Source organism: Nomascus leucogenys, chromosome 17 (genome assembly GCF_006542625.1).
Source record: "Nomascus leucogenys isolate Asia chromosome 17, Asia_NLE_v1, whole genome shotgun sequence".
Classification (NCBI taxonomy): domain Eukaryota; kingdom Metazoa; phylum Chordata; class Mammalia; order Primates; family Hylobatidae; genus Nomascus; species Nomascus leucogenys.
The window spans coordinates 68,738,092-68,759,210 of record NC_044397.1 but is presented as its reverse complement, the minus strand read 5'-3'; the positions used below and the strand labels follow the sequence as shown (position 1 = coordinate 68,759,210).

Here is a 21,119-nt window from a genome sequence, read left to right as displayed (position 1 = left end):
ATAACACCTCTCTCTGAAGGAATGGTAGGTACCTGCTCTTCTAATAGGAAGCTCAGAGCTGCATCGATGCTTAAACAGCACTCACTCTCATGAAAGTTTATTTGTTCTGCCAAGCCAGCATGCAGCTTTCAACAATTTCTTTCTTGCCCTTGGCCATAGGGTCTTGTAAAGGTACAGTTTTGGGGAAGCTTGCCTGGCACAGTCTTCAGTTTGCCTGGCCTGTTTTGCCTGTTTTTTTTTTTTTTTGGCATGTCCTTGGAATGCAACATTCTTCTTCAGGTTCAATTCTAGCTGCCTCACATTTCCCTCTGGACTTGACACTCTGAAGCTCCTGTGGGTTCCAGACTGCCCTGCTGGCTGCAGTGCTGGCCCTGCGCTCAGGGATGCTGTCCAGCCCATCCCCTGCCATTCCCAATCTGAACATCCAGCAAATTGTCATCAATGGAGAACCAGGCATCTGGAAAGATTTCTTCAAATGCAGAGAGCTAGGATCACCACCACTGAGCCCTCTCAGTTCTCTTTGTCCTTTTATGGTCTTTGTCCCATCTCTCCTTGCAGTCCCACAAGAGTCCCTCAGACAAAAATCAGCAACGATGCAGAAAGGCCCAGGCCAGGTGAAATGTCAGCCTCCCCATCCCCTCCGTGACTTCAGAGATGACATCATCTCCATTCTACTTGTGCTCCTTTTTGCTTCACCAAAGTTCTTGATTAACGTTTTGTCCCTTTTCCCACTTTTCCCTTTATTTTTAGTTGGGTTTCACCTTATGTTGTACAGATGCTAACAGAAGAAAGAAAAGAAAGAATGAAAGACAATCCCAACAGGGTGTTGCAAGGACTGAATGTTTGTGTCCCTTTCAAATTCCTGTGTTGAAACCCTAATCCGCAGTATGATGGCATAGGTAATTATTCCATGAAGATAGAGCCCCCATCACGGGATTCATGCCCATGAATTCATGCCCAGCCATGTGCGTTGGCTCATGCCTGTAACCCCAACACTTTGGGAGGCTGAGGAGGGTTGATCACCAGGTCAGGCATTCGAGACCAGCTGGCCAACATAGTGAAACCCCGTCTCTACTAAAAATACAAAAGAAAACCTAAAAAAAAACAACAACAAAAAATTAGCCGGGTATGGTGGTGGGCACCTGTAATCCCAGCTACTTGAGAGGCTGAGGCAGGAGAATTGCTTGAACGTGGGAGGCAGAGGTTGTAGTGAGCCAAGATTGTGCCACTGCACTCCAGCCCAGGTGAAAGTGTGAGACTCCGTCTCAACAATAAATAAATTAAAAAATAAATAAAATGCACCCCAGAGGGCTCACTCACTCTTTTTTTTTTTTTAAACCATGTGAGGATACGATGAGAAGTTGGCAGTCGGCAACATGGAAGGGGACCCTCACCAGAACCTGACCATGCTGGCATCCTTATTTTAAACTTTTAGCCTCCAGAACTGCGAGAAATAAATTTTTGTTGTTTATAAGCCACCCAGTTCATGGTATTTTATTACAGCATTCTGAGATAAGACAGTTATTAAAAAATTCCCAGGTATGCTAATAACAGCAGGCCAATGGGAATTAAGCCTAATCAAGACTTCAGACAGAGCTTACTAGAAAGTTGTGAAGAGTTGGATGAATAAGACATGAGGCAGAGTCCTCTTGTAATAAATAGATGCACAGCAAACCATGGACCTGACCTGGACTCTCCTGGGGTCATCTGATGCAGTGGTGGTAGGAAGCCTCTTAAATACTTTCTGACTCTCCATGTTTGCAAAGAGAGTTGAATGACATGTTGAATCAAAGCCCACGCCTGAGATGGCTAAGAAAAAGTCTAGAAAAGGATTATGGTGATCAGGAGCTCTGGAAAATCCACAGTAGAAAGCAAATTTGAACCTGTTAGGGAAACACAGTTTAAACAAGATCGTGTTCCTTGAGAAGAATGTTTACTAGGAGCCTGATATTACAAAGGTGAGATTTGCTTATACATGAGTTTCTTAGACTGTGATTCAATTTTGGCATCTAGGCTTAAAGTAATTCTAGGCTATTTTCATTTTGATTTGATTTTTTGTGTTACTAATTACCAAACTGAAAACTATGGCCCTTAGAGAAAGAAAGAGAGGTGTTGATAGATGTGTTCATGGAACAAGATAATTCAGTTATCAGAGATAGTGATGCAGGTTGAGCATCCCACATCCAAAAAGCCAAAATCCAAAATGCTCTAAAATTCAAAACTTTTTGAGTGCCAACATGATGCTGAAAGGAAATGCTTACTGGAAAATTTTGGATTTTGTGTGTAGGATGATCAACTGGTATACATAATGCATATATTCCAAAATCCAAAAACATCCCCCAAAATCCAAAATCTGAAACACTTCTGGTCCCAAGCATTCAGGATAAGGATATTCAACCTATACTGTGTTTTCAAAATGAGAAGAGATGACCATTCCCATCTCCTTCCCTTGGAGACTTGAGCAATCCCATAATTGTGGGGATCATAAAAGGAAAACTCAGGAAAAAAAGCACAAAGAAAGAGGAGGGATATTTACTTGCCAAGCTTTGTGGGGGAATAGGAGCGTACCCTAGGGTTAGGGGCAGTGGGAGAGGTCCACCTTTTATCATCACCATAGTCCAGCAATTCTAAATGATGTCAATGATAACACATTCCTCCCTGCTAGGAAATTATTCGTGTCTCTCAACCCCCATCCCTTCTCTACATTAGGCAGCAACTACAAGGGAGTCCAGCCTTTGGAAGAACTTGCTTGCCATATAAAATAATACAATAGGTGTTAAAAGAAAATGCTCCTAGTTTACTAAGACTACAACCTGTTTATTTACAGAGGTAAACATTATTTTTTCCCCCATATGATTATTATGTCTGTGAGGGCTATGGGTCATCACATATATGTAGCCATCAGGACAGTAAAACTTAAGGGAGCTTCAGTAACTTGCAGGCAAGTGTTTATTTAGGATTTTATCGTTATCGTGATCAAGATCAAAGGAAAGATCCCTTTTTTGTTTATCTCAGGGTGAAATTCTGCTTTCTCGGGAGAAATGCAATACCAGACACTGGTCTTTACTTTTTCCCTGATTGATTTAGAGTGGAAGGTCCATTCAAAGATAACACGGTAAGTTGGTCAGCTTCCTTTCTACTTTGGACTGTAGCTTAAAATAGACCAATGAATTCCTATTTGTTCTTCAGAATATCTGGATTAAGTTTCTTGAATGATCACGGATGATCTGTGGAGATTTGGAGCATAATGTATTTTGTTTTGTTTTCTTCTTCTTTAATGTAGTTTATTTGTAAAGTCAAAGAAACCGCTAATGACCAGCTTTTCAAAGATGTAATAGAAACAATGGAGGAAGACTCATACAACACTTGGTAGCTGTTTGATGAACAGCAACACTAGCAGATACTTTAAACAAAAGGCTGCTTTCTGGCCAGCCCCATAAAGTCATCGGCTGATTTTACAAATGTATTCATTGTGGGGGGAACCAAGAGCCAGGTTGATTCCAGTTGAGCTGTCTGGGAAGCTGAGGGCAGCTGGAGGTATATTTAAACTGTCAGTGTAAAAATGGCTTTGTCAGCCAAGTGGCATTTTCTTTCCTCTGTTAGGGAGGTGTGGTGCAGACAAAGAAAAAGAGTATCACCTGCTCAAGTTGGCATTTCCTGAAGGGAGGAAAAGTTGCTGCCTCTGTTTAGTTCATAAGCAGTTGGAGAATGAGTCAGCAAGAGACAAAAAGTCTTTGGAGATGAGTAATCATCTTTCAGTGCTGGACTGAGGCTGTCAGGGAGGAAAATGAATGGGTCTTCTGCCTACCCTCAAGTGACAGGGACCCTCAACTGCAATTTGCTCTGTCACAAGGATGTGAAATTGTGAATTTTAGTATCATGAAAAATGCGAATATTTTTGACACAATGGTCAGATCACATACAGTACCAAAATGAGAGGACAGATTTTCATGGGACTATCAGGACTGCAGACTTAATAAGTGGCTCTGTAGGATTTTAATTTCTGATAAAAGATTACTTTTCTTCTTGGTAATGAGATGCATTTCTACCATACCCTCCTCGAAGGAACTCAAAGTACTTCACAGGCATGAAGGGATCCGGGGGGTGGGTTGGACATCAGGAGTGAAGGAGTTGCTTCATACACTCTGATGATGGTGGGGGCGGGGGGATGGCCACTAACAGTGACTGAGTCCTTACAACTTTACAAGTTTTGTTTTACTTAATCCTTACATGGGTTAGTTATTTCTATCCTACACACAAGGAAACAAAGGCTGGGTGGTTATTTAATTCACTTGAGGTTACCCAGCTATTCTGTGTCTGAGCTGGAATAGGAACAGAGTTGTAAATTCTGGGCTCTTTCTATAACCACACATCGTACCCACATGGGGTGGGTTTCTGGGAAGACAAGCTGCCCAGGCATGGGTGGTTACTTATAGAGATGGATCTGGGAGGGGATTATCCCTCCAACTGCTTTGGAAAATGCTCAAATTTCAAGTTAAAAATGTCTTTTGCAGTACCTGACTCTGAGATTAAGTCAGGACACTACCACAGTTCCCGAAAACCAGATAGAAATGCTAGCTCTTTCAGAGGTGGACATGGCAGCACCTAGACATCAAATGCAAGTGCTGTATCAGATGTTCATGGAGGCAGGTCCCGCAGTGGTGCCACTGTGCCCACATGCCTTCCCTAATGGGGTGCCCACTAACTTCCTGAGGAGATGATGAAGAAGGCCCTGCACCAAAACTGGATCTTCACATTTATTTTAAACAAATGGCAGGAGACTACAAAACAGGAAGTTCCTTGAACTGTTGATGGGAATCGCCAAGCATGGAGAAATGCCTAGGAGGTTTCTCCCACGTTGATGTAGAATGTTCAGTTCAGCTTAATTCAACTTTTTGCTTTTTCACTGCGTTTATTATTGCTGTGAGGACAAGAAAGGGCTGATGAGGCCCTGCTTCCAAGCATGTCAGTTCACCAGTGGAATTCTGGACAGACAAGAATAAAGCTCTTCTCTCTATATCCTCCACAGAGATAAGGACTCTTCTGCTTTGTTGACAATTATGTTCCCAGCACCTTCATAGCTCCTGGCACATAGCAGGACTTACAAATCTGATGACTGACCCAGCTCTTAATCTTGAGGCATTATAGAGCTCCATTTATTAAACTTTATTTTTATTTTTATAGAGATGAGGTCTCTCTCTGTCAACCAGGCTGGAGTTCAGTGATGTGATCACAACTCACTGCAGCCTCAACCACCCAGGCTCAAGTGATCCCCACATCTCAGCCTCCAGAGTAGCTGGGACTACAAGCATGCACCACCATGCCTGGCTAATAAAAAAAATTATTTTTTAGAGATGGGGTCTTTCAATGTTGCCCAGGCTGGTCTTGACCTCCTGGACTTGAGTGATCCTCCCACCTCAGCCTCACAAACCATTTACTAAACTTTAATGGGCATAGAGATGACCTGTGGATTGTGTTTGAACGCAGGTTCTGATTAGATAGGTCTGGAGTGGGGCCTGGAATTCTGCATTTATAACTAGCTCCTGGGTGGTGTTGATTGTGCTTATCCAGAAGCATACATTGAGTAGCAAGGGTGTAAGGAAATGGTACCTTTTCTGTGTACCAGGCATAACATTTAGGAGGATGACACATTATTTCATAGAATCATCACAGAGATTTGTTAGGAAGATATGGTATCCCCATTTCCAGGGCTGGAAAGGGAGTTTTAAAATATTCAGAGAATTGCCTGCAGTCCCAGAGATAATAAATGACAGAGCTAGTGATCACTCTGGAAAGTAAAAAAAAAGTCCCATGTGAGTGTTAGACATTATTATATTTTTAATAACTTTATCTATATTCAAGGTTGATGATGATCAAAGATCACTTGGTGGTGCATTTGTTTACACCAGGAATTCATTAATGAGTCTTTAACTCTGCATTTTAATGAGAAGTTATTTATCAAAGTGTCTCTCCCCATGAGAGAAATGTGTATCACCTAGGCAGGAAATCTAGTTAAGGGAGATCAGTCTTGTTGAAAGGATGTTCAGAATTGAACTACTAGAGTCTGCAATGCAAAACGTGTCAGTGAATGTAATATTTGATCATTCATGATGGCCATCTGCTCCAACCCAGATGCTGCAGATGGGGGCATTGGGGGTGGGGGACAGAGATGATAAACTCTGGATGAGGAATCTTCCATCTTTCGCCTACACTGTGAAATCCTTCATTAGCATTATCTCATCTGGCAGTCAACAGGGGGCTTTGCTCTTGTATAAGAATTGCTTAGCAATGAAAATGAATCAGGAAGGATTACAGTCAATAAGCAATAATTTTTCAGACTCAAGATGTAAAGGATAAATCAGTAGCTATAGTAATCATGCCTGTTTTTGTGTGGCCACTCAGCAGTAACTCCAGTGTTTGGACAGAATGCTAAAAAGAAACTTAGTAATATTCCTTCCAGAAAGTTGGGACATGGGTTGATCACTTTGCCATGGGCAAGTTCTTTGGTCCCTCCCTTAGAGGTTCTGATTAAGTTCATCCTGTATGGGGTGTGGGAATCTGCACTGCTCCTGAGTCCTTTGGTATTTCAGGGCCCATTGTGAGAGGTGCCACCATATCCCTTGTTTCTGTCACATCCATCAGGTAACCAGGGCTTTTAACCCAACAAGAACAGGTTAGTGAATGCATTAACCTGTAGGTTGCCAGCCCAAAGCTCTTTCTAACCAGTCACTGGCTCTATTGCATCAGGGATTCTAAAATGATGGTGAAGTACAGAGGTAATGCTGAACCCAACCTTTTCAAAAAAAGTCCCACATTTTATCTTTTTCTCAATACTGAGAGCTATTAGTGTGTCAGAATAGGCAGGAGTAACCCTGCCGAATCTGCTGCCTGCTGGCTTATAAAACTATAAAACCAGTTGCCCTGGCCCTAAATTAGCTGCTGCTTTCATCTTCTGTCAATACCCAAACAAAGCTACTTACTTTCATGGAAAGCAAAATCCATGTAGAAAAGATTGAAGTTTGTAAATTTCTCACTGGCTGCAATTTTTTTCAGTGTGTTGGAGAGTTGTTCTGCTCTCTGAAGAGAGAGGAAACAGGGAGAATTCCATGAAATCTAGACTTTGACTTTAGTGAGATAATTCAGGCAGAACAAAGAAATCGATCTTCCCCATCCTACTCTACTTTCATTTCTCCAAGCCATCAGCAGACAGCAGCTCTGCACATTAAATTCTAGTCACGTACAAATGGCCAATGAACATGAGACAAATGTTAACGTTCATTAGGAATCAAATCAGTGTAAATTAGTGATACTAGTTTTACCACCCTTGGGATTGGCAAAGGTAAGATAACCATGATATTGAATGTTGTCATGGGTAGGTGAATGAGAATGTCATTAGCTTAACCTTTCTAGACAGCAATTTGGCAATATGGATCAAATCCTTAAACATGGACATACCCTTTGGCCCAGTAATTCTTCTAGGAATTTGTCTCAAGGAAATAGAGATGTACACAGAGACTTACATCTTTAGATATACGATTGTTCATCACAATGCTATTTATCATAGTATAAATTTGGAAACAATCTAAATGTCCAACACCAAAGGATGAAATAAATAATAATATATTCACATGTATAAACTTTAGAATGGTTACAACATTATGGTGTGGAGAAACAATTTGTGAAGACCGGAAAGCATAAAAGAGTATGTGCATTCTCATACTACGTAGGCAAAAACCAAATATATTGATCTCTAGAAGTGGTAATGGGAAGACATACACATATACTAACTTTGGGTGGTGGAATTTTGGGTGATCTTTGCTATTGTTCTTTATGCTTTTTTGTGTTCTCCAAGTTCTAAAAAATTGAAATATGCTTTTTATGTAAAAAATATTTAATAAGTCTTTTGTTCATTTTTGTTTTTGAGACAGGGTCTTGCTCTGTTGCTCAGGCTGGAATGCAATGGTGCAATCTTGGCTCACTGCAACCTCCACCTCCTGGGTTCGAGTGATTCTCATGCCTCAGCCTCCTGAGCAGCTGAGACTACAGGTGCCCACCATGACACCTAGCTAATTTTTGTATTTTTAGTAGAGAGGGGTTTCATCATGTTGATCAGGCTGGTCTCAAACTCCTGACCTCAAGTGATCCTCCCACCTCAGCCTCCCAAAGTGCTGAGATTACAGGTGTGAGCCACCGCACCCGGCCTCAATAAGTCTTTTACAAAGAGATTATTCACCATCTGTGAAAGAAGTGCAAACCATGTTCTTTGAGCAATGGATTCCCTGAGAGAAGGGAGGAAGGTTCTTATTTACCTTGGGAGAACTTCCGTCATACATAGGGGCCAACCTCAATCAGCTCTCTCCAACTCCACAACTATGCTTAGGACCAGCTTTAAAAGGTTGTGTGTGTGTGTGGGTGTGTGTGCGCACACGTGTACACATGAGAGAGACAGTGGCTGAGAAACACAGTCAGCAGAGGACAGACCCAGAGCGAGACAGAGGGAGACAGGGTGCACCAGGTTCTCTCGGCTCCTCAAGCACCTGGAAGGTTTGATTTTGTTATTCACCAGCTTGGAGACCATCCCCCTGCCAGGATCTCATCCCCAGTGAAAACTCTGCAGCACACACAGGGAAAGAATGATCAAAGATGGTATCAAAAGGCCTGTGACAGTCATACCTCTGAAGTGAGAGTCCGCAACGTCTTGTTGGAAGACATCCAGCCGTGGCAGGGGCTGACCTGAGAGAGGGAAAACACTTTGATTACAGAGGAACAGGGTGGGTAAGCGGGCCTGGAAGCAAGCCAGTGAGTGCTCACCTGGAGGCAGTTCAGGAAGGAGTACAACTGCGCATAGGTCACGTCTTTATTTAGCTGGCCTGGAAAACAGAGAGGTCTGGTAGATTGCATGCACTCAGCAATAGCAGCATTTAGAGATACTTGGGGGCTTCCCTGCCTCCCTTGCAGAAGGTTGCTATTTCCAGGGGGTTTCCCTGATTTTTCATGCAGCATTGCTCTTGAAGAATGCCTGTGCTTTCCTCCTTTCCGAGCCTCTAGAAATTCAGACCCAGAGTTGAGGAGGAGCCCTGAGGAGCTCACTCCCATATAGAGCTGTGGGCATGGGCCAGGATGGGGCTGGGGGAACTGGCCTCATCTGGACTCAGGAAAAAGAAACGCAAGTATTCTACAGCTCAATGTGAACCAGGATACCTTGAATAAAGCCCTTTAAGAGCAGCACTTTCTCCTGGCCCTGGTATGAAATGCTCCCTGCATGGGGCACAGGGAACATTCGAGGTGGTGGTTGACCTAATCCCCTTTTCTAGGTTTATGAAACACTCAGGTCTGACCGAATTATCCCACACTGAGGGCCTGGCAGGACATTCTGAGTATCTGAAGCTCTGACCACGTAGTTTCCTGTAGTTGGTGAGCTGAAAGCCGGACAAAATGCTTGGGTGGCCCATGGGATGGGAAGGCAGTACCTCATGTCTCTCTTTGTGGCACTGGATTATGGGCTGTCCAGTGGATATCTTATTTGACCCTAATTAGTAGACACCCTTATTTTTTAGTGCAGGTTACAGAGGTATATAATAAAGTGAAAAGTACCAGATGAGTGTTCATCCAGTTTTTCTGAACATCAGCTATAGTCCCAGAATCTGTGGGGGTGATTTCTTCTCTCTTCCAACACTGCTCCACCCCGCCTCCCGCATATCCACCCTACCGAAGCAATTTGACTTTCATGCTGTGGCTGACACACAAAATCCAGGTCTCCCCAAATCTCGGGGGTGAATGACTGACACTGTATCCATTAACACTCCTTACACTCTTGAAAACATAAAGGAAGATAATAGGACCTATCTCAGAATGAAGAGAAAGATGGAAGGTGATAGAACACAGTCTTATTTTTCACTTATACCTCTGATTAGTTAGACTGGAAGATAGATTCAATTTTCTTGTCAGAGAGAAAAAATTTATTATCTCTCTGTGTGGGTGAGTGAGTCCCAGGATGGGAAAGCCACAGGCTCATTACGGCCACTAAAGTCACAGTGACCCACCAGGTCTGTCTTCTGCACAGGCTTCTGTATCTTCACATTTTAAATGAATCCCAAGCCCTTGGCTTTTGTCCTTGCTTTCATTTTATGGGTCCAACACTGAGCTTCCATTTTCTCCCAAGTTCCTACTTCTACCCACTGAGGCTTTGTTCCCTCCATTTTGTGTGTGTGTGTGTGTGTGTGTGTGTGTGTGTGTGTGTGTGTACTTTTTGTCATTTGCTCCCTTCCTGAATGTGTCTCAGCTGTAGTGACTGACATCTTCCTTCTCCACTACCCACCCTGGGTCCTCCATGTGCTCTCCTGGCTTGGCTCTTTCCCTCTGGGGTCTACCACTGAGTTACAGCCTTCTGTCTCCCCACCTTCTGTGAGGGCCCAGTGTCTGGCTGCTTTTGCCTTGGTGCCTGGTGCCATCTTGTCTCTATGTTGGAACTGGGGCCTCATAGTGAAACTTAGGTAGCCTGGCTGGGGCCCTGCCACCCTTCTGGGCCCTGGAGTGTCCCCTCCCCCTGAGGGGCCACATCTCTCTGCAGCCTGACAGGAGGTGGCACCTCATGACTGACCGTGCACTCTCCCCTCCCCACCTTCAGGCCTGGATTGCTTTGATATCCAGAGGGGCCGGAGTTTGTCCTGCTCCTGTGACACTGGGAACTTCATTGTTGGCTCCTCCTCGGGGATGAAGGCCAGCCCTGGCCTTGCTCCACCCTGCCTGACACCCTCTCCTGCTGTCCTTCTGCTGATGGCCAGCACAGCTCCCAATGAGACCCTGAGGGGTACCCCCTTCTGCACCTCCTCAGTCCCTCTCCCTTTCCCTCTGTGGCCTGGCTCCACCTCCAGCTGGACCTGACTGTGAAAGGGAACATCTTTAGTGTGGGTGGCTAGGTCTGCTGAATAGGATGAGGGCACGTTAGGTGCATTTAGAAGAACCTGGGAAAGTTGTAATGAGTCAGCTTCCCTCCTCTCTGGTGTTTCTGCCTGTTAGAGGGTAGGGACTCTGGGGCTGGTCATGTGGCAGATTGGCTATGGGTGCTTGCGATGGGCTTATGGTTTCGAGGAAGGGAAGAGGGAAATGGTTCTTACACTTTCTGCTTTATTGGCAGTATCAGTTGGTCCCCCACTCTTTCTTTTTAAGCATTACCTTTTATCTTTGTTTCTTTAATGTAATTTTGGCCTATTGATCCTACCTCTATGGGGTGCATGAAGAGAGGTTGTGTCTGTGACTCCCTGGTTAGAAAGTCCATCCAGATAGGAAAGCTGATCAAGAAAGCCCAGGGGCAGGCCAGGAGGACTATCCCACGTGGCCAGGAATCACCAGGGGCTGAGGAGCTCTGTCTATGTATATCTGTGTGTCTTCATGTGCGTCTGTGTCTCTGTGTGTCTTCGTGTGTGTCTGTGTATGTGTGTTTCTGTGTCTGTGTCTCTCTGTGTTTTTGTGTGTTTCTGTGTCTGTGTGTGTGTATGTGTCTGCTTGTGTGTATCTGTGTGTGTCTGTGTGTGTGTGTTTGTGTGTGTCTGCGTGCCTGTGTGTGTGTTGTGGGGAGCCAGCGGACTGTCCCAGTGTTTGCCATAAGCTCCTCTGAAGATCAAAGGTGTGTTCTTCCCTAGCTGGCTTAGTGACGGTTTGTGACTTCATAATCTATAACTTCTTTAGGGCAGGGTCTCTGGTATCTATTTAATTCTGGAAACATAACTGAAATCTTAGGTACCGTAGAAACTTAGTGCCAGCAAAGATCAGTCACATCTCCATGAAATGCCATGTAAATGTGTTAAAATCACATTCATTCAGACAGAGGGAAAGTACGTGATAAAACAGAAACACCAAGGTATTTTAAAAAGACGTTTGGTTTCAAGTTTAAGAGTAATTGGGGCAAGATGAAGTTGCTGTTTTGTGGCAGAAGCCCTTCAAGGCAGGCCCACTAGCAGACGAATTTGCAGCCAGGAGTCCCTGGCTTCTTTTCCATAGTCTAACCCTTGGGATGGCCCCAGAATGCCTGTGACTTGCCCATCCTCATGGGCACTCTGCACGTTCGCTGTCAGGGTCCATGTGCTGAGTTCCCTAGCGGAGTTGTCTTTTCCCTCTCATTTGAGGACACAGATTGCATCTTATGTCATCTTTACTCAAAAGCACAGAGTAGGAATCTCAGAGATATTTCTGGAATGATTGCCTTCCTCACAGATCATGGCTGAGAAGACTTGTGACTGGCCAAGCTTGACTTTTCTCAAAAGACCCATGTCAGTAGAATCCCAATGTATGAGGCTTGCTGTCTGGTAATTCCTCACAAAGACAATAAACTCTCACCAGGAATTTTATTGACTAGTAGAGGCTGTGGGGTGCCCCAGCCCTCGGCAGCCAGCGACGGACTGGGTAGTGAGTCACAAACCCGGCTGAGGAGGAGGGATGCGAGGAGAGATTCGTCACTCCCTCCTCCCTGGCGGGAGTGAGACAGCCACCTGCTCTTGTTCTGGGCCTCTGTGACCTGCTGAGTGGGTGTTGTGGCATCTAACCCTGCCTTCAGTGGTTGCTCAGGCTGAGTTCCTGCCTGTCCTTCTGAGGGGAAAGGAGACAGCAGAGACTGTGTCACTGACCAGGGGGTCTCCTACCACGTCTCTGTTTCCTGAACTCATTCTTAATTTTTAAGAAGTGGCCAAAATCAAGTCTAGACACTATGATCACCACATTTCTAGGCCCAAATAAATGGAACTCGCCCTCTTCCCCCTACTTTTTTTCTTTGCACAGCACCCTTAGCACAACCCTTAACATGGTGCCCAGGAATCAGACTTGAGTGTCCAGCTGCTGTCTAAGATGAGATCTACAGTGGCCTGGGCAGGGCAACCAAACCCCGAGGCCACCCAGCATGAACCCTGCTTCACTGCTGGCTCAAGATCCAAAGATGGGGTTTGGAGTGAGAGCAGAAGAGAGACAGCGTGAGAGCAGTAAATAAAATTACTGCGGTTAATGAAAGCATCTATCTCACAGGGTCGTTTTAAGAATCACACCTTCTCGGCTGGGCACAGCGGCTCATGCCTGTAATCCCAGCACTTTGGGAGGCTGAGGCGGGTGGATCACCTGAGATCAAGAGATCGAGGCCGGCCTGGCCAACATGATGAAACCCCATCTCTACTAAAAATACAAAATGTTAGCCCAGTGTGTTGGTGGGCGCCTATAATCCCAGCTACTTGGCGGGCTGAGGCAGGAGAATTGCTTGAAGCTGGGAGGCAGAGGTTGCAGTGAGCTATGATCGCACCACTGCACTGCAGCCTGGGTAACATAGTGAGACTTCATCTCAAAAAAAAAAAAGAAAGAAAGAAAGAAAAAAAAGAATCAAACCTTCCTAATGTGGCCCCCTCTTGAAGTCTGTCATCTTGTGTGTTATGAGTCCTGTCAAAGGAGGCCTGGGGATGCTGGACAAATCCCACCTACTTCCCCAGCCTTTCTAGGAAGGACCCTGATGCTTTGTTGAGAAATTTATAATTTATTTCCCGTGGCAACCAGGCAGCAGAGATAATTTAGGATGTGAATAATTACTTCTAAGCATCAAACAAATTTTAGATGGTTTCAACTTTCTCCTTGATTGGATTTGTTTTTTCAAAACTACTGATGTTTCTATAGAACAAACTTGTTCTACCTTTTTCTTCTTCCCATTTTGTGCTGTACATGCTAGGGTGTGATTAGCAGCCCGAGAGAGTCCACTTGAGAAGGACAAGGCAACATCTAGAGCTGTCTCTCAACCTTGCATGACTGACAGTCTTGATTTTGAGGTGCTGTCTCATGCATTGTAGATGTTTAGCAAACCCCCTGGCCTCTACTCGCTAGATGCTAGTTGCACCTCTCTTCTTTTTTTTTTTTTTGAGACTGAGTTTCACTCTTGTTGCCCAGGGTGGAGTGCAACGGTGTGATCTCAGCTCACTACAACCTGGTGTCCTGGGTTCAAGCGATTCTCTTGCCTCAGCCTCCCAAGTAGCTGCGATTACAGGTGCCTGCCACCATGCCCGGCTACTTTTTTTGTATTTTTAGTAGAGACAGGGTTTCACCATGTTGGCCAGGCTGGCCTTGAACTCCTGACCTCAGGTGATCCGCCCACCTCGGCTTCCCAAAGTGCTAGGATTACAAGCATGAGCCACTGCACCCAGCCTAGTTGCACCCCTCTTCTATCTCCAGATGTGACAAAAGCAGGGTGGGGGTGAGTGGATTGCCCACAGTTGAGAACCACTGCCCTAGAGAATCAACAGAAGTGGACAAATCCCCCAATCCTTTTTTCTTCCCTCAGTCCTTTCCAAATTGCAAATTGCAGGGAGTCATTCTTACATACCATTTTTACATTTTTTTTTTTTTTTTTTTTTTAGACAGAGTTTTAGTTAGTTTGTTTGTTTTTCACTCTTGTCACCCAGGCTGGAGTGCAATGGTGGGATCTCGGCTCACTGCAACCTCTGCCTCCTGGATTGAAGCGATTCTCCTGCTTCAGTCTCCTGAGTAGCTGGGATCACAGGTGTGTGCCACCATGCCCTGCTAATTATTGTATTTTTAGAAGAGACGAGGTTTCACTATATTGGCCACGCTTGACTTGAACTCTCGACCTCAGTTGATCCACCCGCCTCAGCCTCCCAAATTGCTAAGATTACAGGCATGAGCCACTGTGCCTGGCCTCATTCTTACATTCTTACATACATTTTTCCTTCCCCCAGTCCTTTCCAAATTGCTTGTGGTTACTCTTACATTTGGTCTCATATTTATGAAACCAAACATGTCTCATAAATCAAGTGAATTGCTTGGCATATTGGAGAGAATTTATGGAGGTGGCATAACCAGAGTTCGTGGAAAGAAAATGGGATTTGAAATCAGAAAAATGGAAGTCAAGTCGCTATTACTGTGATGAAGTAAATTGGGAACAAACTTCCTGCCCTCAGCTTCTCTTTCCAAAGCATTTCTTAGTGTAGGAGAGACATTTGGAAATCTGAAAGGATCAGTTGAGGGCAGATGTACAATTTTCATATCCCGTGGTTCAAAGAGACATTCTTAGCCCAGGTTGGTGTCCTTTATGCATGCAAAGCAGCCCAGAATGGAGTGAAGTTCCATATGTGATCATGTTATTTCTAAGGGGGCGTAGTCGAAGTTGCATCAACAGGAAGAATATGCTCTGCTCAGGTGAGGCTGGACAGTGTTTTGCTTGGATAATAATACTTTTGATACATGAGTAACTCAAGAGGAAAATGGTTTCATCCTTACTGGTGGAGAATCTGGAATGTGGGCATCCACCATTGTCCCTCCAACTAACAGACCAGAGCCTTTGAGAGCTAGCTAAAGGACCCTTACTCTTTTCCCAGGTGGGGAGAGGCAGAATTTCCTGAGGGAGAAGTAGGGGGTTTGTCTTCAACAGGGACTGCAGGAAGAGGACAAGGGAAGACTGGAAAGATTCACACAAAGTTGTATATGCAAGAAAAGGCTCTTGATGGTCTGAAATGGGAAATCTTGCTCCCCACCCACTCCCTCTAAGGAAGGCGTGAAGGAATGAGTTTCAGGTCTTTGAATTTCTCACTTGACTCCGAAGAAGGTGCTTGGACTGCCAGGACCTTTTAGTGGGTTGGGCTCAGGAGGTGAGTGGGGTAACACCAGGCAAGGGATAGCCCCTTCTTCATGATAGATTGGTGCAGGTGCTGTCAATATGGGGCTGAGAGGAGGGTACCCAGGCCTCTTCTTATAGATGCTCATCAGGGAAGACTGAGGCCAGCTCCCTGTTCCTCTTCCTTGCTCAATTTTCTTCCTGTGGCACTTACCACCTTCTGATGTACTTTTGAGTCACTTTCCCATTGTAATATAAGCTTTCTGTGGGCAGGAACTTAGGACTATTGTGTTTTCTGCTGGTTACCCTGTGCCTAGAACAGTGCCTGGCACATAATTGGCACTTAATACATTCTCCTCTGAAATACAGAAAGCAGAGCCCTGCTACAACATATTCAGTGAGCTCTGTGGCATTTGGCAAGCTACCTAACCTCTCTGAGCCTTGGTTTTTTCATCTATAAAATGAAATTATTGTGGTTGACGAAAACATCTATCTCACAGGGTTAAGGATCACACCTTCCTAATGCGAATTACTAGCACTTTTATGTTATTTGTACAGTATCGAGAATATTTGAGTTGCCATTAGAAGGTCCCAGGGACATTTTAAAGCCTTTCGGAGCTAAGGACCCCAAGAGAGTGTAGAAGCAGGAAATGAGCAGGCTGGAGGACCATGCTCTAGAGAATTCTAACAGGCCACCAGGAGGCACTTACCATTGAGGTTCAGAGAAATCCGTCTTTGACTCATGAGTCTGTCTCCTGTTTGGGCTTCCTCAGCTCATTTTACATTTCACCTTCTGTCAGAGGAGTTTCCTGGTTTGAGCACTTACCTTTCAATGTGTCCTAATTCTTCATGAATTACTTCTGCCCTTTCTGCCTTTGGATCTGATTCTGCTCACCTCTGGACAATGATCTTTAGATACTGTACCTGGGGGCTCTTGCCTTCATCAACTCTGATCCATGTTCCATGATGGCATTTTAGGCACATTTCTGTATGGTTTGAACCACATATACATTGAACTGTATATACACTGATGTTATTAAAGAGTAAAAGAATCTTCAAATTGATACCGAGAGGGTGATATCTGTTGTGCAAATTATCCCAGAGAAAGGTTCCATCTGGTAAGCCATACAAAATAACATGGCTGCCATTGGGCAGGTGGGAATTTAGATGCTTCAGAGTCTGCATGACGTTGGAGTAGAGTTTCTCAGGAGTGGTCATGGCTGGGACTGGGTCACTCTTCCTGTTGGTGGAATAAACAGAAAATATCTTGGTTGATTGTAAGGATAGATGCATGCAAGTTGCACGCCAATACAAGATACATCTCACACACACACAGACATGCACACACACACAGTGTGGTGGTCATTGGAGCTATTTGCAAAATATTCCTGGATTTCCACCTTTCTGGCACATAGTCAGACTGTACTTACCAACTTCCTTGTGGTTCAGTGGACTATGTGACTAGTTCTAACCAATGAGTGGTGAACTGAAGTGACGTGTGTCATATTTGGTGATGTGACACCTTCTAGAATGCTCTCTTTCTTTGCATGGGTATAGGCAATGTTCTAGATAGCTGTTTCACCAATCTGAGTCCCGGAACAGAGTCCCATGGTGATCTCTGATAGACAAGTAGTGTGAGAGAGACGTAAACATTTGTTGCTCTATGCTACTAAGATTTTAGGGGCTGTTCGTTCCTTTGTTCCTGTAGCATAAACTCACTGGCCTGACTTACACACAGTTTTTGAAATGAAAGCGGTATGGTGTTGCTTATGACTTATTTGATACTTTGAGGTCTGTAACTTGGTCTTTAAAACTTTTCACATGTATCACAGTTAGGAAACAGAATCTTACTGATGAAGTTATATTATACGTCCACACTATATCTTGCTTTTTATCCTTCAGTTTCTACACTGGATTTGGACTTGCATGCATTTCCTGATGGATTTCTATTCCAGGCTGTACCCTGCAATGACATTTCCAACAAACAATTCCAGCCTGCATTCTTGTCTTGATATAGTAGTGCTTGTGCTCTATAGAGGGTATTTGAATTTTTAAATTATATTTTCTCTCGTTAGCTCATAAAAGTTAGTAAAATAAAAAAAAAGTACTGAAAGTAGTTATGAGAGACACAGGCCTAAAATCAAAGCATGTCAGACAAAGGTGAAGCTCCTAAGTGAGCTGAAAGTGACGAATCTTTACCCTCAATTAGACACTTATTGAATTTAAGCTGATTGACTTATTTTCATTTGGTTTGGAAAAAAAGTAAGGAACGTACAAAATACTACAAAGACATCATTTGAAGTTATGTTAAAATGGCACTCATTGGTTGATTTAAAGTTATGTTTAATTGGGTGCTATGCTCACCACCTGGGTGATGAGGTCATTTGTACTTCAAACCTCAGCATCATACAATAATATATCCATGCAATGAACTGGCACATGTACCCCCGTATCTAAAATAAAAGTTGAAATTATTTTAAAAAGCTATGTTTAAAAGGCAAGGGGTGTTAAAATATTTTTGGCATTAATATATGTTTATTATTATTCATTTCTTTGTACAACTGACTTTTGCACACGCCTTCAGGAACACATCAAATTTGGATTAGGATCCTAACCTGCATTAACTTGGGAGTAGAATACAGAATTTTCTAGGGTTTTCATCTACTCTTTATGCTCTAACTGCCTGTCTTTACCCTAAATGGAATATTGCTACAGCGTTACTTTCTCTTTTGCATACTTAAAATTCCAGTTTCCCTAATGATCCTGTAGTGGGTTAAATAGTGTCCCTGAAAATGTGACATTACTTGAAAATAGGGTCTTTATGGTTGTTATTAGTTAAGATGAGGTCATGTTGGATTAGTGTGGGCCTTAAATTCAATGACTGAATCCTTATTAGAAGAGGAGAGGACACACAGACACACACCAGGAGGAAGGCCATGTGAAGACAGAAGCAGACACTGGGGTTAAGGCTGCCACAAGCCAAAGAGTGCTGAGGATCGCTGGGAGCCACCAGAAGCGGAAAGACAAAAGGAAAGATTTTTCCCTGGAGCTTTCAGAGGGAGCATGGCCCCGCGGACACCTTGGTCTTGGACTTTAAGCATCCAGAACTGTGATGGAATACATGTCTGCGTTTTGAGTCATCCAGTTTTGGTACTTTGTTATGGCAGCTCCAGGGAACTTAATACAGATTGTGAACCAGATAAAATAAGTCCATCACTCAGAGGCTGGACCCAGGGCATAAGTGATATGGGAAGAGGGGACAGAAAGGGGCCCCCAGGGATCCGTAATTCTCACTTTTAAGGGAGCTCATAAATGAATATTGGCACTGCCTTTTCGGAGGGCAATTTTTCAAAATGTATCCAAATTTGAAGTTGGCTTAACTTTTGACCTTGGAATTCCACTTTCAAGAAGTTATCCTATAGTAACATTTCCACAAATGTGCAAAAATATACATACAAGTATTGCAATATTGCTTGGTATAGTGTACAACTGGAAAAAGATAAAAGCCTAAATACATTAATTATGGTACGCCCACACAATAGAACTCTATATAGCCATTAAGAAGAATAAAATAACTAGATATCATTGGTTGCACAACATTGTGAATTGGGAATGCCACTGAATTTTTGCTTTAGAATGGTTAGTCTTACATTATGTGAATTTCACTTGAATAAAAAAAAAGAAGTAATTTGTATGTATTAATATAGAAAGATGGCTAAAAAGTATTGTTGACTACAGCAATACTTTTGGTGCTGTGGGGGTAGCCAGTAGGGTGGCAGTTGTGGTTGGTGTATGTGCTTCTAAACTATGTAATGGATTGCTAGAGTCTACTAAGGGGGGAGAAAAAAAGATGTCTAATTTTACAAACCCTCAGGGTGTAGAACTGCATGCTAATTTCATGTTTTCCATTGTCATGAAAAAATAACACTATTTAAAAAATAAAAATCTTCCTAACCTGATAAAAAGCAGCTACAACGATTTGCAACTAGGTTGCCTACCTACTAGAGCAGAAGCGTGGGGAGGGGCTTTGACTTGATTCCCATATACACAGAAGCAACACTGAAGAACCTGCCCAAAGTATCTAGGTTCCATATTCACTGTGTGTTTGAAGTGTGATAGCAAGGGTGAAATGAAAGGCAAGCTGGGTGTCTGTATCCTTTCTTCTGTCATTGGTAAAGCTGGCACACACTGCCTATTCACTTTTGCCTTGCCACACTTTTTTTTTTTCCTGCTGATACAGCCACGCTTTGGCACAAAGCAATTATGCTGAGCTAATGTTCTCCAACCACGTAAGGGCAAGATGAGTTAAGATGGACAAAGTCTCCCCGAATCCCCATTGAATAATTTTTTTTTGGTTAGAGGCACAACCCTGATGCTAAACGAAGAATCTGAGCTAATTTGTACTTATGAAAGGGCCCCCACAAATTAAGCAAGCATAATCAACATGGCTAATTGCTAAGTGAAATCAAAATGGAAGCCTTGGTGCTGCTAATGGAACATTCTCCAGTTATCTTTGTTTCACCTTGTACAACTACATAATTTACTTTTAATTTGCATAGCAAAATCAACCAACTCTTAGCTCAGGTAAGGGCAAGGAAGTCTATGTGACTCATGGGGCGATCACCCCTTCCAGATGCCATAGAAGGTGCTTTTTGACTTCTGTCCCTGAAAAGTTTTCTTTTCTTTTTCTTTCTTTTTTGAGATGGAGTCTCACTCTGTTTCCCAGGCTGGAGTGCAGTGGCGCGATCTCGGCTCACTGCAACCTCTGCCTCCCGGGTTCAAGTGATTCTCCTGCCCCAGCCTCCCAAGTAACTGGGACTACAGGTGTGCACCACCACACCCAGCTAATTTTTCTATTTTTAACAGAGACGGGATTTCACCATGTTGGCCAGGATGGTCTCAATCTCTTGACCTCGTGATCTGCCTGCCTCAGCCTCCCAAAGTGCTGGGATTACAGGCATGAGCCACTGCGCCCAGCCCCCTGAAAAGTTTTCAATGCCATTTTGATCTGTGTATTTTTTTCTCCTCTGGTGATGTTTGGGGGAGACTTTATGCTAGTATTCTGGAGACCAAAGAACTCTAGTGGTTGAGGATTATCTCCTAGGTCTCTCTGGTGTCTGCCAAAGGACGAATGGGCTAAGCTGAAGGTGTCTAACTCTTTTCAACCCAAGTGTCCCAGGCATCTGCCACCCCGGATTTGTCTGCCCACTCCAGGGTCCCAGCACCCCTTCTCACACACCAGCGAGCTCACCCCAGACACTCAGATGGATAGGTGAGAGATTGAGAGTGCTGAGCTAACAGAGAAGATGTGAAAACCAGCCTGTGGCACAGTGGCCACACTGGGGAAAATAATGAGAGAGAAATTGGTACTCACTGACATGCTCTCACACATGTCAGGAACAAATGGCCGAGCTCGGAACAGATGAAGAGCCTCACTCCTGAGGGTGGCTCTGAAGCCTGTCCCGCCCTAATGAATTGTGTCTGATCAGGCAAAATAAGCCTGATCATTTCATTACCCTGGCAG

General features: G+C 43.9%; 1 protein-coding gene across 3 annotated transcripts in view; it reads right to left on the bottom strand.

Moving 5' to 3' along the window:
• The window catches only part of AOAH (acyloxyacyl hydrolase), a 211,623-nt gene that overhangs the window by 11,159 nt on the left and 179,345 nt on the right, over nucleotides 1–21,119 (bottom strand). For all 3 annotated transcript variants that reach the window (XM_030796658.1, XM_030796656.1, XM_030796657.1), the window contains 4 exons: nucleotides 16,663–16,835; nucleotides 8,812–8,870; nucleotides 8,674–8,733; nucleotides 6,981–7,077 (listed from right to left, as the gene is read on the bottom strand). In XM_030796658.1, the coding sequence (XP_030652518.1) occupies nucleotides 6,981–7,077; nucleotides 8,674–8,733; nucleotides 8,812–8,870; nucleotides 16,663–16,835 (389 nt within the window). The remainder of the gene's footprint in view (nucleotides 1–6,980; nucleotides 7,078–8,673; nucleotides 8,734–8,811; nucleotides 8,871–16,662; nucleotides 16,836–21,119) is intronic.